We start from the raw sequence: 17,875 nt of genomic DNA on the forward strand, positions 1-17,875 counted from the left end.
TTTTTAATTTATTTTTGAGACAGAGAGAGACAGAGCGTGAGAGGGGAGGGGCAGAGAGAGAGGGAGTCACAGAATCTGAAGCAGGTTCCAGGCTCTGAGCTGTCAGCACAGAGCCCGACGCGGGGCTCGAACCCACAAACGTGAGAGCATGACATGAGCCGAGGTCGGAGGCTTAACCGAGTGAGCCCCCCAGGCGCCCTTATTTTCTTTCTTTTTTTAAAGTTTGTTTATTATTTTGAGAGAGAGTGAAAGGGTAGGGGGAGGGGCAAAGAGAGAAGGAGAGAGAATTCCAAGCAGGCTCCTCACTGTCAGCACAGAGCCCAATGAGGGACTCGAACTCACGAACCAAGAGATCATGACCTGGGTCGAAATTAAGAGTCAGACTTACCTGCCTGAACCACCCAGGCGCCCCTCCTTCGTGATTGTCTGAAAAGCTAAAGACGCTCTATTCTCGTACATCCTCAGCTTCAATGCTCCTGTAACGCTCCTGGGATTCGGGAAAAGCACAGCCCCTGACGGAGTGGGTCTGGAGCGAGGTCTGAGGTTCTGCGTTTCTAATGAGCCTCGGTTGACCCTGAGGCTGCTGGTTCAGGGACCACTTTGAGCAGCAGGTGTCTGGACTCTAGGTTATTAGCTTCTCAATTTGGAGATTCATATTTTAAAAGAGGTATTGACAAATAAGACCCCGTCTGGGGCGATCAGGTTGGGGAGGCGTGTCTGGAAACAAGGTCTTTTGGGGATAGATTAGAGCGACTTAGAACACTCGGTGAAGGAAAAACAAACCAAAGAGAAGGAGAAGAGGTAGCCTCTCCACCCGTGTGAGAGCAAGTTTTCTGGTACTAGACGGCATTCTAGAAGATGGAAGAAGGACCCAGGAGTCCAGAGCGGTACGTCTCCGAGTTCGTTCCCCTAGCACAGTTCCCAGAAAACGCTCAGTGAAAGGACGGTTCCGCCGTCCCATGAGCTCTGTGTGTGCGCAGGCCTTATCTTCCCAGAGGTGGAGAGCGCACATTTGTAGATTAAAGGCTCTGAGAAGTCCTGCAGGGAAGGAACTGGTCTAACTCCGTGGAGCCAAGCATTCCCTCACTTGTTTTACCCTGAAACCATGTTTCCACTGTTAATGCTGCCGCTGTCGCTCAGAACTTATGTTCTCTGTGATGGGCAAAGGGCCGCTTTGTGGCATTAGTGTGAGAACTCATGTGTGCCTGCAGGAAGTCCTTGAAGAAAGGACTCCGTGAGAACGTGGCATCCGATGATAAACTTTGGGCTTCAGGTTCCTCTGTCAAATGGACGAGATCCGTGGTTTTCAGACTTTAAAATGGAGCTCAGTGGTTTATAGTGAGAGAGAGAGAGAGAGAGAGAGAGAGAGAGAGAGAGAATGCACAGGGGAGGGGTAGACAGAGAGGTAGAGAGAGAATCCCCAACAGCCTCCTTGTTAGCATAGAGCCCGACAGGGGGTTCGATATCATTGTAACCTGAGCCAAAATCAAGAGTCAGACGCTTAACTGACTGAGCTACCCAGGCGCCCCTAAGACCCCAGTAAAAAATGCGTTTGTGAACAGAGGCTCTGGAACTGGGGCGGCTGCGCCGGGCACCCCTGCGCCCCGAGGCTCTCCGTGGAAGGCCTTCGCAGAGTGGAGAGATGGCTGGACAGCGGGGGGGGGGGGGGGGGGGGGGGGGGGGGGGGGGGGGGGGGGGGGGGGGGGGGGGGGGGGCGAAAGGCGCCCCGAAGACGCCCGCATCCCTCCTGTGACTCGGTTTCTCCCCTTTTCTTTTAGACGGATGTTCCCTGTCCTAAAGATTAGCGTCACGGGGCTGGACCCCAACGCCATGTACTCGCTGCTGCTGGACTTTGTCCCAACGGACGGCCACCGCTGGAAGTACGTCAATGGGGAGTGGGTCCCCGCGGGCAAGCCGGAGGCCTCCAGCCACAGCTGCGTCTACATCCACCCGGACTCCCCCAACTTCGGGGCCCACTGGATGAAAGCTCCCATCTCCTTCAGCAAAGTGAAGCTGACGAACAAACTCAACGGAGGCGGGCAGGTGAGATGGGGTCGCCCGGCCGCCCCGCAACACCAATCAAGAAATATCAAGGGTGCATTTAGGCAATTAGAGGGGTCCTCGCCGGCCTCTTCTCCCATGCGAGCCAATTATTCCCCGGAGTCCAAATGTGAACAGGAATAAACAGCTCTTAATTGGTGCTTTCAGTTTTTAATGGACTTCCTGATGTTAAGAGAGAGGGAGAGAGCGCAGTAGTTTACTTAATCATCAAGGGCCCTTTCATAGTTGGGTCTTGCGTGGGGCTTTTTACCAGCCCCGGAGGAGACGTTTGCGGGTACCCGGGCTTCTGTTGTTCTCGCTCTTCTTTTTCGGTGTAAGTGGCATGTTGGCAATAGACAAATGCCTTAATAAAAAGCTGCTCCTAAATGAAATAATTGCTACTTCTGCTCGGGCATTATGATAATTGTCGATAGAATATTGAATCAGCTTTGGGTTTTCAGAAAAACAAACAAACCTTAAACGGGGAAGGTTTTATTTAAGGTCTCCAATTAGAGTAAACAAGAATTTGGGCCTTTTTCCGCTTTTGTTCTCTCTGGTAGGATAGGCGGATGCGAGGGCACCGTGTAAGGCTGAGGTTTGTGTTCTAAAAAGTAGACTGTTTGGGGGACCAGAACCGTAGCTGGGAGGCAAGGCTTGCCCTCTCCCCTTCCTCCTGTTTCCAGCCTCTCAGCCCCCAATCCCCGCGGCCTCCTCTGACCGCGTGTGTCACCAGCTGGGACACAGGCGGTCACGTTTTAGGACGAGGAGGTGATCCACCCAAGTCCTGGCAATACTCAGAAGATTCTAGTTCTTTGTGAAAACAGGAAATTGAAAAGTAAACCGTTGCCACCCACATTTCGCAACACCAGACTTTCTTTTCTTTTCTCTTTTCTTTAACTTGTTTATTTTGAAACAGAGAGAGTGTGTGTCCTGGGGCAGAGGGAGAAAGAAAGAGAATCTCGAGCAGGCTCTGCGCTGTCAGCACGGAGCCCAGGGTGGGGGCTTGACCTCTCAGACCCTGAGATCGTGGCCTGAGCGGAAAACATGAGTCAGAAGGTTAACCGACTGCGTCAGCCAGGCGCCCCACGACATGACTGTTAATACGACCTCTGTGTGAATCAGAGTGGCTGCTGGGTGACCTCAGATGTCAGCCAGCATTCGTCCTTAGCTCGTCGTTTGTAAAATGCAGCCCTGTCAGAATTTTGACATATGAGGATTCCTCATATGGGGAAAAACAGTATCTTTTAATGGATCGAAATCCACATCGCTGTTCTGAAAATAAGGAGAGAGGAAAAAAATAAAATAAAAAAGGAAGGCGGGAACTTTCTGGCAAGCCTAGCATGAGCTCTCTGGAAAACTGCCCCCCAACCCCGCCCGCATGCAGTTTTCAGACACGGGAGTCGTGCGGCGGCGGCTCCGGTGACTCGGATCGACTCGGATCGACTCGGATTCGGAGCGTGAGGCCCGGACCGAGCTGGGGGCCCAGCCTGGGGCCAAGCAGAGGGGCTGCTCCGGCTCTGACCGCCTCCCCTTCTCTTCCCGCCGCAACAGATCATGCTGAATTCTCTGCACAAATACGAGCCCCAGGTGCACATCGTGCGCGTCGGGGGCGCCCACCGAATGGTCATGAACTGCTCGTTCCCGGAAACCCAGTTCATAGCCGTGACCGCATATCAGAACGAGGAGGTGAGTGTGCCCGCGCGCATGCGTGAGCGCCCCTGGGGGCCGGCGGGGTGCGGCGCAGGGCGGAGGAAGGCGGGCTTCCGCGGCGCAGATACGCCCCAGAAGTGGAGGTAAGCGGCGGGGCGGCCGCCCCCCACTGCCTCTCCCCGTCGCCAGGGGCCCGCCATCCCTGCGTCCCGGTGTCCGTGAGGCACGACTGTGCCCTGCGTTCAGCCCCACGGAGCCTGGAGTCAGTGTCCAGGGCCCCGTGTGCGCCCGGCCCGCAGCTCGTGCCCGCGGCTCGTGCCCGGCTCGTGCCCGCAGCTGTGCCCGCAGCTCGTGCCCGGCTCGTGCCCAGGTCGTGCCCGGCTCGTGCCCGCGGCTCGTGCCCGGCTCGTGCCCGCAGCTGGGTGAGCTCCGGGAGCAGGTGCGTGAGAGCCGGGCCCCTGCGCCCCGCCCGCCCGGGTTAGCCTGGCTCCGAGCACTTCCCTCCCTGCCGGGGGCACCGGCACTTAGGGCCCGGGAGCCGCAACCCGGCCTCCCTCCCGGGTTAGTCGGGTGCCCGGTACCCGAGTCCGCTTGTACGTTCTAGGGGCTTCCCTGGCCCGCTTGTCGTCAGAAGCGCCGGCAGAGGGTTGGATTCTTTCTGCCCAAACTTAAAAAACAAAAACTTTATAAAGTAATACAAGTTTATGAAAGGAACCCCCACGTAATAAATAAATAGCGCAGAACTATGCTCAGTGAAAAAGAAAAAAAAAGGTGAAAATGTATTCTTTCCTGCTTGCCGTTTGAATCCCACCCCCCAAGGAACACTACAAATAATAGCTAAAAGTGTGTGTCTTCCGCACACATATTCTCTGTGCATAGAAATACATCAGAGAACACAGACTTCCTCCTCCAGACTGGCTCATGGTGTACGTATTAGTCTGAACCCCTTTCCCCACCAAGCTGCACAGGACGGCCCTCCTTCCGTGTAAGTAGGTTCAGGCACGTGTCTTTCTGAAGCGCCTGTGGAGGGCCCGCCGCACACCGGGCAGTCAGCTCCCCTTGGGGGACATGAGGTTCTTTGCAGGCGTTTTATTTGCTGTTCTCGATGACGCTGCCGGGAATGTCCCCTATGTCCCCCTCCGCTGCTGGCTTGCGCGGACGAACGCCTAGAAACGGAATTCTTGTCCGGGGGCGGTGGTTCAGCACCGGGAGGCGGCTCGAAATGACCTCCCTCCAAGAGCCCACGCTCGTCTGCAGTCCCCACCCTGTTCCCAGCACTGGTGACGATCGCCTTGTGTCAGTTTTGATAACCTGATAGGTAAAACAAAGCAACCAAACCCAAAGTATTTTCACTGGTGCTTTACTCTGCATTTCTTTATTTGGAAGCTTTAAAAGATTTGGGGCTCCCACCCGCCCTCGGAGTTAGAACCCCAGGGATGGGGCCCGGAATATGTAGGTTTTGAAGTCTCCCTAAAGGATTCTGATGATGAGCATCCAGGTGTGGAAACTACTACCTTAGTGCCTCCAGGTACAACTGAATTGTGGGTCTAACTCGCATCGCAGGTGTGCAGAGAAAATGCCATTTCTTTCCTACGAGTCGTCTGGCCTCTTGGCCGAGCCCCTCCAACGGGCCAGTGGGAACACGAGTTAAATATTAGATCATTTATACAGGCCCTCGGGTGGTGCTGAGTGTCGGCGGAAACAGGCTGTGTTCAAGACGGCCTTCCCTTCCCTGCTTCTCTCCCCCTGGAATCTGGGTCTTTGAAGGGTGGGTGTGGCTTTTGTGACTCTAGTGAGTGCGGAGGGGGCGCTGGGGGCTAGGCCCTGGCCGCCTCCCGTCTTGGGGCGATGCCCCTGCCCTCTTACTCCCGCTGCTCCCAGAGTCCGGTTGCCGGCTCTGGGTGCTGGACAGTCCCCTCTGGCCCGCCAGCCCAGCTAAGGCCACCCCTCCGGCAAGCTACCCAGCCTCCGGCTGTATTCCAGCCTTGATTCCCCCCGCCCCGGGAATCAAGCCCAGGAAATGCAACCTCAGAGCCTCCCTCTGCCACCAGCACTTTCCTGCCCACTGGGTGTAGATGCACCCTGAGAGGGGAGCGGCCTGGGGGTGGTCGCCAGGCAGGGAGAAGCACTCGGTGATGCCCATCAGGCCCTTCTGATTTCTTCCCCGTTCCCGGGGCCAGAAAGAGTCGTGCTTTTAGTTCACTTTTCTTCCTTCCCCCAGGCCCTTGCTGAAGCAAACATTCTTTGCAGCGTGTATTTATTCAGCAAATATTTGTTGAGTCTTACTACCTGCTGGGACTCCTGTGATGGGCATCACAGATGTGTGCGCTGCCCTCAAGTCACTTACATCCCTGGGAGGGGGGGGGAGCGGGGAGCGAAAGCACATGTGCGTTACACACACACACACACACGTATATGTACATCTGGCCAGCGTGAGGGTGCGAAGGCGGGCGGGAGTGAGAATCTGTGTTTGTGTTAAGGTGGCCCCAGGAGTAAGTGATGACCGCAGACTTAGGGAGTGAGTCGGGCTTTCTCTCCCGCGAGGTGGGGTCACACCTGCACCACTCCCGACTGTGTTCCCAGGGTCTAGAAAACTCACATGGCGGGAGCAGGGTCGGGGGGAGGGGGCGGTATTCAATAATTCAAAAAAAGGGGCGGGGATGAAATAATAAATAAAAGGAGGAATGCCAGGTTTAGCACATCAGGCTTTGCTCATTTCTAACTTTGTCCTTTCTTTGCTCACCTTCGCTGCCTTTGCCGTTTTCACTACAGGCCACAATCCAACGTTCTTTGTCACAGACAGCGCGCTAGTACTTTGGCGCAGGAGTAAGCAAAGAAACATGGGCAGGGAGGAGAGGAAAGCGATGGGGGTTCTTCTGAGTGGACAGAAGCTCACGGGTGAAGATAAAGGGTTCTGTCTGTTCATACGTGTTGCGCTTTCACTAAGGCTTCTTGTCTTTGTCGACATAGATAACAGCTCTCAAAATCAAGTACAACCCTTTTGCTAAAGCCTTCCTGGATGCCAAGGAAAGGTGAGTAGAGAAATCGCAGTGAAATCTTGTCGGTTGGCTTCTGCATGTGTGAAATTTATGATCATCTTGAAAGGAACTTGCATTCCCTTTGAAAGAAATAGGTTTGCAACATTCAATTCGCTATTTAACCAAATCACCAAAATTCAACAAACTCCTAATTATCTGTCCGTTAAGCAGGACTCCGTGAGAACCTCATAACTGGCAATGTTTTCTCAGATCTCTTTTCCTACCGGTTCTCGAAAGCAGCACAGGAACATTAAAAAAAAAAATAGTTAAGTGATTTAGATTTTTAGTAATTCACTTTGCCCTTCCTCCAATTATCTCTGAGTAGTATGGTTTCAATATATTTATTGTTATATTTTATTTTATTAAATTTTTTTAACATTTATTTATTATTGAGAGACAGAAAGAGACAGAGCATGAGCATGGGAAGGGCAGAGAGAGGGGGAGACACAGAATCTGAAGCAGGTTCCAGGCTCTGAGCTGGCAGCACAGAGCCCGACGCGGGGCTCGAACTCACAAACCATGAGATCATGACCTGAGTCAAAGTCGGATGCTTAACTGACTGAACCACCCAGGTGCCCCTCAATATATATATTTTTGAAACTACATGTAGCCTGGGAGAGGTGAGTGATCCATACGAGTAACTCATAAAGGAGAGAGGTTTTGAGAGAAGAAGGTGCAGAGACTTCTGGGATTGTGAATGGTCACTTTAGGCTGGAGACTTTACATCTTTGTGTTTTTCCTTTCCATGCTGGAAAACAATGAAAACAGAAGAGTCCTTACCAATGCCTTCTGTCAAAGGACTTTGTCAGTATTTTTGTCAGTATTTGATGCAATTTAATTTCAGATAACCAAAGGCCTAAAAACCAAAAAATCTGATGTGAGTTAACAGAACTTTGAGCAAGCAGTCCTGACTTGGAGTCTTAGCTTTGCCGTTTCCTGGCTGTGTGAGCTGACACCAGTCACTTTACCTCTCTGAGAGCCATGTTTTAAATCTGTAAAATTAGGGGCACCTGGGTGGCTCAGTCAGTTTAGTGTCTGACTCCGGCCCAAGTCATGATCTCACAGTTCGTGGGTTCGAGCCCCGCATCTGGCTCTGTGCTGACAGCTAGCTCAGAGCCTGGATCCTGTTTCAGATTCTGTGTCTCCCTCTCTCTCTCTCTGACCCTCCCCTGCCCACACTACTCTCTCTCTCAGAAATAAATAAAACGTTAAAAAAAATAAATCTGTAAAATTGGCATAGGAATATTTTCCTCCCGGGATTATCGGTGGATCTAGCATATCATGGATGTGTCTGTGCCCTGAAGTCCTATGCAAATCCCAGCTGTTTCTGTTGCTTGAATTTTGCCAGACAGGAGCAGTGACCACAAATCAGTGATATCAAACTCGGTAGCTGTAAATATGGCAAATTGGAGTCACATTAACTTGCAATTCAAAGAGGAATTGCACATGAGATAAAGTAACCTGGAAGAAGAAGGGGGGGAGACATTTGAGATAAATGGAGTTTGATTTTCTTATTCTCAGAAATATATTGCTTTCCAAAGAGAATTTGGGGTAGGCTTTCCGCTGGACGTGCATAATATGCTGGATGGCCATGGTGCACTTTCGCTCTCTTTCAGGAATCACCTAAAAGACATTCCGGAAGCTGTCTCTGAGAGCCAGCACGTGGCCTATTCTCACTGTGAGTTGGGTGGACACTGGGTGGATGCTGGGTGGGACGCCCCTGGTGGGGACACTGGAGCCAGACTCTACCTGCTGGGTTCCAGAGCTGCTCTCGAGACTCAAAAGGTTATTTCTTCCACTCAAGACATGTGTGTGCCCTTTCCAGAATTCCCAGAGAGAACTGGTGTTCCTCAGGGGCTGGACTGAATCTCAGGCAGGGGATAGGAATGGGTGATGGATTTCTCAGACTCGAGTTTTCTAGTCCCAGAAGCTTAGGACTGTCGCCTCTGCCTCCACTGTCCACCCTGTACCCTTGTCAGTCTGGCCTGGATTGCTCCTGTTCTCACCGTTTGCCCATTTTTGTGTTGGTCACCACTGCGGCGCCTCCCTTGAATGTGTGGGGGAGCCTGGGGGTGCCGACAGGAAACCCACAGGGTGAGGTGAGTGATATGCCGCGGGGGACTGTGGGGCAGAGGCGGGGCCTCCCTAATGGGGTACTGGCCTCCCCCTGCCTGGATGGCCCGGGAGGAGGCCCCGTGAGGGAGGAAGCCCTCTAAAGCTGCAGCAGAATCCCAGGTAAGTGATGCAGAAAGTGTCGGAGACATTGTGATGCAAATGGTGATTTGCTTGGGTCCAGCTGGGAGTGGGGGGCCCTCTGCTCGCTCAGTCCCTGTGCCCCTGCGCCTCTGCTCATGCGCACCGCAGAGCCGCAGCATCATGCAGAAAGGGAGGAGCTCTCAGAAAAGCACTTTTTATTTATTTATTTTTTTAATGTTTTATTTATTTCTGAGAGAGAGAGAGACAGCGAGAGCAGGGGAGGGTCAGAGAGAGAGGGAAACACAGAATCTGAAACAGGCTCCAGCCTCTGAGCTGGCAGCACAGAGCCGGACGTGGGGCTCGAACCCACGAACTGCGGGATCATGACCTGAGCTGAAGTTGGACGCTTTACCAACTGAGCCACCCAGGCGCCTCCGAAAAGCACTTTTTAAAGGGAGCCGGCCTAGCAGGCCTTGGGTATAGTACCTGCTTGTGAACCACGTGTTTTCCAAACTCACACGTTATGGTCTTCTCAGCAAGCCTGTTCAGGTGTGTCCCTTAACGTGACAAACCAACGGCGCAGGGGGCCGGTTAGGGCGACCATGTGCCTGGCTTTGCCTCCTGGACGCCTGCATCAGACAAAGCTTTCTTTCTTCCCTCCCCTCCTCTTTCTTTCTTTCTCTCTCTCTCCCTCCCTCCCTCCATCCTTCCCTCTCTTTTTCCTTCTTTCTTTCCATGCCTTTTCTTTCTTTTTGTGTTTTTTTTTCATTCAAAACCAGATTTCTGTGAACTATTTCGCAGCCTTCCAAAGTGTTCTGCACGATTCTTGCTTCAGCGAGCAGCTCTCCCACTTTTGCTCTCAGAATCGTGTGTGTGTGTGGGGCGGTGAGGGAAGCCATCGTGGCTCGTGTTGCTTGGAGTGAGAACTGTAGACATCTTCCCGCTGGGCGGAAACAGGCCCTCACTCTCTGTGACCACATTAAACATCGCCTCGTGGCTGGAGATTACAGATGCATCTCACATCCCCTTCTCAGACTTTTAATTCATTCAGTTAAGTCAGAAGCAACTTCACTTTTGCATTTCTGTAACTTTTCATTCAAATGGTCTTTTATACAGCTCAGTTCCAGCCCTCCTCAAGAGGCTTCCTGAACTTTAATAGGAACTGTCATCCTTCCCCAAAGAAGCCAGCTTCGGGGCTACTGTGAAGGGGGGTGACAGCGGGCGTGGTCCCCGTCTCTACCCGGGCAGATATTCAGTGTCATTCACACAGAGACAGTACGTGCGGTGGCTGGTAAGTGCCTTGTGGTGTGGAAGTTCACGGTCTCTCTGTCTCCCTCTCGTCTGTTCCAGTGGGAGGCTGGATCTTTTCCAATCCTGATGGAGTGTGTGCAGCAGGAAACGCCAATTACCAGTATGCCACACCCTTGCCTCTCTCTGCCCCCCACCCCCACCACGGCTGTGAGCACTATCCTGGCCTCCGAGGGCACCGGCAGACTCCCTACCCTTCTGCGTACATGCATAGAAACCATTCTCCCTCAGGTGTGTGGTTTTGCTAATTAACCCCTTGGGTGCTGGCAGCGGGTGGCGGCGCAGAGAGATGGATAAACAGCGAGTGGTAAAAAGAAGTGTCTGAAGATGGAGTCCCTTTCACCTAATATGGGTAATAGTATTGTATTAAAAGAAGAGAGAGACAGACGCAGAGCATGAGCAGGGGAGGGGCAGAGAGAGAGGGAGACACAGAATCCGAAGCAGGTTCTGACGTGGGGCTTGAACCCAGGAACTGCGAGATCATGACCTGAGCCGAAGTCAGATGCTTAACCGACTGAGCCACCCAGGCGCCCTGTCATTTTAATGTGTTATTTTGTGTACGAATAGTTGATTATATGTCTACGGGCTGGGCTCTGCCGAGGGACGGACAAGAAAAACACCCCGCTCTACAGAGACTCTATTCTCCTACGGGGAGGTCAACACTAATGGAAAGAAATAAGTAAGATTCAAGGTGCCTGGGGGACTCCGTCGGTTAAGCGCCTGGCTCTTGACTTTGGCTCAGGTCACGATCTTCCGATTCAGGGGATCGGGCCCTGCGTCGAGCTCTGCGTTGATGGTGTGGAGCCTGCTTGGGATTCTTTCTCTGTCTCTGTCTCTGTCTCTCTCATTCAAAATAAAGACGAGTAAACATTTAAAAAAAATGCTAAAGAAATAAGTAAGCTTCAAGCGTTAGGATCCCACCCTGAGCTCTGTCTACAGAGGCTGTCGTGGCCACCGGCTGCCTGTCCCTGCGTCCTGTCACGTGTTACTCCCAGCAGCCTTTGCAGCTGCCGTAGGAAGGAATAGAATGTAGCTTAATGATATCAGAAAGTGGGCCATGCTCTCACTCTGCTTCCTGGTTCTTGCCCACGGTCAGCACACAAATCACAGCTGCTGAGCCCCGGGTGCACACCAGGCCCTCGTCCGGGCAGTGGGCAGAGGAAGGTGATGAAGGTGTAGTTTCTGCCCTGAGGAAGCTCAGGGCTGCATGAATAATGGATCATAACACGAGGTAGTGCGGGCTCTCGGGTGCTCCTCGGGCCTGTAGCACCACCTGGGAACTTGTTAGAAATGTAGATTCTCGGGCTCTCCTTCTGGAAGAGCCCACGTTTTAACGAGATCCCTAGGTGATATGCACGTTGAAGTTTGCAAAACATTCTGGAACACACCTAAGCCCAGGTGCTGTGGGAATGACAGAAAAAGAGCAGCCGTAGTTGCCCCGGACGGATTAACCCTGAAGTTGAGATTCGCAGAATGAATAGAAGCAGGCGGAGGTGGGCGTGAGCAGAGGTGGAGGCGGAAGGCAGGGTCCCAGGGGAGGTGACGGTCCCTGAGGTAAGAGTGGTGTGAGCAAAGGCACAGGGGGGAGAGGACCCAGGGTGTCAGGGGGACTGGATTTGGAACAGACTGTGGATGACGAGGAGTGCCTGGGCCAGCCAGGCGTGTGCACTGGAATGTTCTTCCTCGCTCTTCTCTGCATCCCTCCATCCTCTCTCACATACACGCTATTTATGCGCATGGAGAGTCACAAACGTAGAAGATACTATTCTCGAGATGTTTAAATTTACTTGGGGTTGTTGAGAAGAAAAAGATGCTGGTCCTCAGGAATCTCATCTGGAGCACCGGTGGGGGGGGCCCTCGGCTTGTGTTGAGGGGATGCTGACACGGTCTGTTCTTCAAGGGAAGGGAGAGTGGTGATGAGTCGGACGGATCTGTGTCACGAAGGGCGAATCACCCCTCCTCTCTGAGCCTCATGGACAAAGTGGAGAGGACAGGTCGCTGTTGTGAAGAGTGAAATATGAACGGAATGTGGCATGGGGTTGACGTTCAGTACACCCAAGGGCCTCCCTCTTTTCTGGTTCCTTCAGGAAGTACAAACAAGCCATTAGCACCTGTATCACAAGCCACGGCTATATCTGGCCCTTGAATAATATCAGTGGCCGCCATCTTTATATGTTCTACACACCCCATCAACTCAACTGTTGTTATTTCCCTAAAGTGAATTTGATAGAAAGCTCCAGCAATAACCTGCAAGTTTTCTCCGGAGCCGACAGCTGGACTTCCTTATCCTCCACGCCCCACGCCAGCATCCTGCCTGTACCCCACACCAGCGGGCCAATCAATCCAGGGCCTAGGTAAGACCCACACCAGCAGCTTGCTCACTGGTGGGCTTGGGGGCTTACATTAGCACTGGAGACTCAAGTTCATTCATTTTCCTCGGGTGGCTTGGCCTAAGCCATTGTAGTGACTCCTAAGCCACTAGGAAGGGAATGTAAAAAATGGATGGACCTTTCACTCCCAGAGAGAGGGGAGTGGGAGAGCACCTGCTCAACTGTATGCTCTTTGTTTTGTAGCTTTGGTTTTATTCTATTTTATTTTAGAGAGAGAGAGTGAGAGCAGGGGAGAGGGACAGAGGGGGAGAGAGAGATAATCTCAAGCAGGCTTCATGCTCAGTGGAAGAGCCTGACGCAGGGCTTGATCTCATGAGCCTGTGATCATGACCTGAGCCGAAATCAAGAGTCGGATGCTCAACCAACTGAGCCACCCGGGCGCCCCGGTATTCTATTTTTAAGAGGGAAGAGGCATTATAGCCCGGAACCAGTCAGAAATGCTGTAACCTGTGGTGGGAGCAGACAGACATTGACTCTAGGGGAAGTGAAGGGGGAAAGTATAAATAGACTGAAAATTCAAGACCCTCTGGATTGTCCATGTTCTCATAAGTCACCCGTCCGAACGGGGGAACAGACGGTGGGTGCCTGGTCTGCATCCAGGTAACAGAGCAGAGTGTAGCATGCGGGACCGTGGCGTGACTCACACCAGAGACCTGCATTTCGTTCTGATCTGGAGATGGGGGAGGGGTGGGGAAGCGGGCAAGGGGGACCTTGGACTTTGACAGACGCGGGCTTTGGCCCTGGTTCTACCTGTTACTGACTTTGTGGCTTCAGGCAGTTGTCTTAGCCTCACTGACCTTCAGCTTTCTTATCATTAACCTGGAAGCGATGTGAGCGATGTGCGTGGCTCTGCAGGTGACGGTGAGCTCAGAAGGACAATGTGCATTAAAATGCTTTGTAAGCAGCAACATTCTCTCTAAATGTCAGCTGTTGCCTTCAGTTCTGTATGCAGAGTTTTGAGAAGGTTCTAAAAGGGATTCAGAATTAAAAAGGTGGGTCTTGAGAGATGTCTGATGACTTGTGATTTGCTGGTCTAGAAAATGTTAGGAGAACATAGGGCTTTGGTCTGCAGCAGGGCTGCTCACACTTAAATGTGTGTTAGAGTCGCCTGGGATGCGGGGCGCCTGGGGGGCTCAGTCAGGTAAGCGTCTGACTTCGGTCACGATCTCACGGTTTGTGGGTTCAAGCCTCGCCTCAGGCTCTGTGCTGACAGCTCAGGGCCTGGAGCCCGCTTCGGATTCTGTGTGTCCCTCTCTCCCTGACCCTTTCCCGCCTGCACTCTCTCTCTCAAAAATAAATAAACATAAAAAAAAAAAGAAAGAATCACCTGGGATGCTGTTAAAATGCACAATCTGCGTGCCTGGGCGGCGCAGTTGGTTAAGTGTCTCACTCTTGATTGTGACTCAGGTCATGATCTCACCGTTCATGAGATTGAGCCCCACACTGAGCTCTGTGCTGACAGTGTGGAGCCTGCTTGGGATCCTCTCCCTTCCTCTCTGCCCCTCCCCTGCTTGTGCAGTCTCTCTCTCAAAATAAATAAATACAAACTTTAAAAAATGCACAGTCTTATGAGCAGGTCTGGCTTGGAGGCTGAGGCTTGCACGGGTGTTGCTGGTGTTGCCATGATCCTGATGATTTTGATACTGATGTTGCTGTGGCAAAATCAGGATCTAGTGCTGGGCTACCCCATGCAGCGGCCGCCTGTGGCCATGGAACCCTTAAAACGCAGCAGGTTCCCCCGGAGGTGTGCTGTGAGCGTAATGCACACAGAAATTTGGAGACATAGTAGGAAACAAAGAATTAAAATCTCAACTCTCTCTCTCTTCCTCTCTCTCTCTCTCTCCCTCTTTTTTTTTTTTTTACCTTGAATGCATGTTGAAATGATAATATTTTGCATGTTTTTGGTTCCATAAAACATTATTAACGATAAGTGCATTTTTTCCTTCTCTTTCTTTTTTAAAATATGCGGCTACTAGAAAATCTAGCCTTGCAGTTACTGTTCATGTTTCATTTCTATTGGTCAGTACTCGCCTGGATTATCTAAAGGAAAAGCGCAGATTCGGGTTGTCGTAGGAAGCGAGGAAGCAAGTCCTTGAAGATGTTAAACGATCATGTGGCAGATTCTGTCCTAGATATTTTGTTAGTTGTTTACAGTATTCAGCGACATCCACCAGGCCGCTGTTCAAAGTCCTACTTTAGTGTTGGAGGTACCATAGCTCAGAAGCATTAAAAACGTCCTGAAGGTCACCCAGTGGGTGGTGTAACTCGGGGCATGGTTTTCCCACCGTCCCCGGAGGCATCAGACGATGCTGTAGAAGAGTCTCTTCTGGAGATCAGGCCCCCAGTCGCAGCAAGCCACGCTGGCTAACAAACAAAGCAACAAACAACAAGCAAACAGCCACAGCACGGGCTTTTGTAGGTTTCAGGTGGCCCAGCGAGGGCTAGTGTCTGGACCTCGCACGGAGTGCAGGGTGGCACTGCTATTTCTAGTCACCCCAGCAGCATATTTAACCTATTACCGACTCCACCAAGATTTTGCTAGAGAGCAGCAAATGTGTCCAGTGACGTCGCTGCGTAACGAGCCTGTTCTCACGTAGTGCAGTGTCAGGCGATGCAGAGACTCAAAAATGTCAGGACATCGTGATGACCAAAGGCTTAGAGCACTGGCGTTTACCTTACTGCTCCAACTACAGTCATTTCAGCTACACTCGGGTGCAAAATCTGCTGCATGTTACAGTCCACTGGAAAGCTTTAAAAAGTCCTGATACCCAGGCTGCAGGCCGGACTGGTAGAAAACATCGGGATCTCTGGCGTCAGTGTTATTTTAGAACTTGCTGAGTGATTCCAACATGCAGTTGGGTGTGTGAACCAGTGCTGTAGAATAAGAGATGTCCAAGAAGGGGGTCTAGCTCGCTGGCCTTTCTGCCAGGGACCAGAGCTGCTGGGGAGAGATGAGCAATGGAAGAGTCAATTATAACCACCACCATTTGGTGCGTGCCCTGTGCCAGGCCTCATCCACTCATCTCATCTAATCCTCATAATAGCGTCTGTAATGAGTGCATAATTATCACTCCAAATCTTGAGGATGAGGAAACCAGGGCTCAGAGGTATTGACTGGACCGAGGTCATGGAGGCAGTACGCCGTAGACTGGGATGCGAGCCCAGGTTTTCTGCGCTTCTGTGCCCTGATTGTTATGTATGTCATCTCCCCTCTCTTCCAGTGAGGGGTCTCACTCACTCACAGGCTGTGCCGTCCAGATACCCTCCTTTGGCACCCCTGTCCATCCACACCTCCAGAAATGCTGTGTTCAGAATCGAAATTGCTGGTGGCAGGGCCAAGTATCAAAATTCAGGTCAGGACACCTCACTCTCTGCTTATTCCGCTACATTCACTGCTTCTCCACAGAAACAGGGCCCCTCTGGATCGGAGCTGGAGATAAAGCCGTGCCGGGCGCTCCGTCCCGGGTCCCGGGCCCTCAGCAAGCGCCTGTGTTTCTGTCTCTGCAGCCCCTACCCGTGCCTGTGGACCATCAGCAATGGCGGTGGCGGCCCCGCCGGGCCAGGCCCGGACGTGCACGCGACCTCCCCCGGGACATTTCTCCTGGGGAGCCCGGCTGTGACTTCGCCCCTTTCTGCCCAGGCATCCACGTCAGCCGGCGTGGAAGTTCTGGGGGAGCCTTCGCTGACCAGCATCGCCGTGTCCACCTGGACGGCCGTGGCCTCCCATCCCTTCTCAGGCTGGGGCGGCCCGGGTGGGGGAGGGCGCCATTCTCCCTCTTCGCTGGAGAGTTAGAGGTTCCTAGGGAAGGTGTCAGCAGAGAACCTTCTATGCGTAGAGCTTTTAGAAACCCCAGCTGCGGATTCCAGGAAGCTAGACTGCGGGGGAAGGGCACCCCACCCAGTGAGCTGGAGGGTTGGGTGGGTTACGGGAGATGATTTGGTTTGATGATGCTTCCTGGCTTCTTTTTGCACTCCCGTTTTCTCTGCAGCTCATTGGTGACAAGCTTAGGTAACCAAAGGTCATTGAGTACCTTCGTGGCCCTGGCCCCTTATTTCAAATGATTCTAGAAGGCCCCACTTCCTGTTCTGTAGAGGTGTGCAAAGCTATTAAGTAAGTGCTGAGTTTACCTGGCCTGAGGCTTCCCAGCCTTCTGCAGCCCTGGAAAGTATCTGTGGCCACAGGGCTTCTGCTTTGAGACCAAGGGAGGGTGTAAGTTCACAGGGTGCAGTTAACACACATAGAGCTAATTGCATTTTACTCCCAGAACCGTGCCTGGAATTGAGGAAATGAGATCATGCACTTCCCTGGCTCAGAAACCTTCCCTGGCTCACCGTTGCCTACAGAACGAAGTCATACCTCCTGGCTGGAAGGAAACCATCCGCTGTCAAGCCTCCAATTTCATTTTCAGCTTCGGTTTCCTTCATTACCCCGTTGGCGTCCTACATTTCAGTCAAGGCAGATGTTCTGCCCGTTGTCTAAAAGTTCAGTGTTCTTTCCTGCCTCTGTGCCTTCTCCGTGTCTCAGCTAATCTCGGTTCTGTCCCACCTGCGTGACTTCTGCCCACCCTCTGGGGACGGGCTGACGTGAGTCACGTGCCCTGATGTGCCTGGGCACATGTGATCCTGCCCGGCTGCCTGCCGCCCCTGCCAGAGCCCAGAGGCTCCCTGCCTCTGTTGTGGAGCTCAGCCCGTCCTGCCTTGTGTGTTTGTTACCTGTGAGTGTGTCTCTCCCACTAGACTGTGAGCCCCTTGAGGGTGAGGACTAGCCTTCTTGTCTTTGTTGCCCACACCACCCAGTACTGTGCCTTGCCTACAGTAGGTGCCCAATAAACACTGGCTGAATGCAACTGGTGTGCAGTGCGTGTGTGTGGAGATGACAGCCGTGGAGCTTGCTGGGTGACAGAGCTCGGAGACACGTGTCCGGGACAGGGGAGCGTGTCAGTGTCAGGAGCCCAGGAACGTGCTGTGTTTCCCAGGGCTCCTCGTCTGAGGCCAACGTGCAGTGAGACTGATGAACCGGAGAAGGTGTGGGTAGAGCAGTTACTTCCAAATACCGGCCCTTGGATGCCCTGTGCCATGATCACGCGGAACACCTGTTAGAAGCACACATTCCTGGGCACGCTCCACACCTGCTGGGTCAGTCTCTTCAGGGCTGGAGCCCAGGAATCTGCCTTTCAAACAGGTGCTCCAGAGCCACGGCTGGAACCTCCTTGCCCAGAATAGAGAAATCGAGTGATAAATCCAGCAGGAACC

General features: G+C 52.6%; 1 protein-coding gene across 1 annotated transcript in view; it reads left to right on the forward strand.

The window, feature by feature from the left end:
- TBX19 (T-box transcription factor 19) overlaps positions 1 to 17,451 on the forward strand; it is a 23,504-nt gene extending 6,053 nt beyond the window's left edge. Inside the window, exons 2-8 of the mRNA XM_039241898.1 lie at positions 1,779 to 2,043; positions 3,592 to 3,726; positions 6,661 to 6,722; positions 8,345 to 8,406; positions 10,275 to 10,463; positions 12,451 to 12,586; positions 16,130 to 17,451. Of these exons, the coding sequence (XP_039097829.1) occupies positions 1,779 to 2,043; positions 3,592 to 3,726; positions 6,661 to 6,722; positions 8,345 to 8,406; positions 10,275 to 10,463; positions 12,451 to 12,586; positions 16,130 to 16,415 (1,135 nt within the window). The 3' untranslated portion in view covers positions 16,416 to 17,451. The remainder of the gene's footprint in view (positions 1 to 1,778; positions 2,044 to 3,591; positions 3,727 to 6,660; positions 6,723 to 8,344; positions 8,407 to 10,274; positions 10,464 to 12,450; positions 12,587 to 16,129) is intronic.
- The last annotated feature ends 424 nt before the right edge of the window (positions 17,452 to 17,875 follow it).

This window comes from Hyaena hyaena, unplaced genomic scaffold (genome assembly GCF_003009895.1).
Source record: "Hyaena hyaena isolate Hyena2069 unplaced genomic scaffold, ASM300989v1 scaffold_201, whole genome shotgun sequence".
NCBI classification, from domain to species: Eukaryota; Metazoa; Chordata; class Mammalia; order Carnivora; family Hyaenidae; genus Hyaena; species Hyaena hyaena.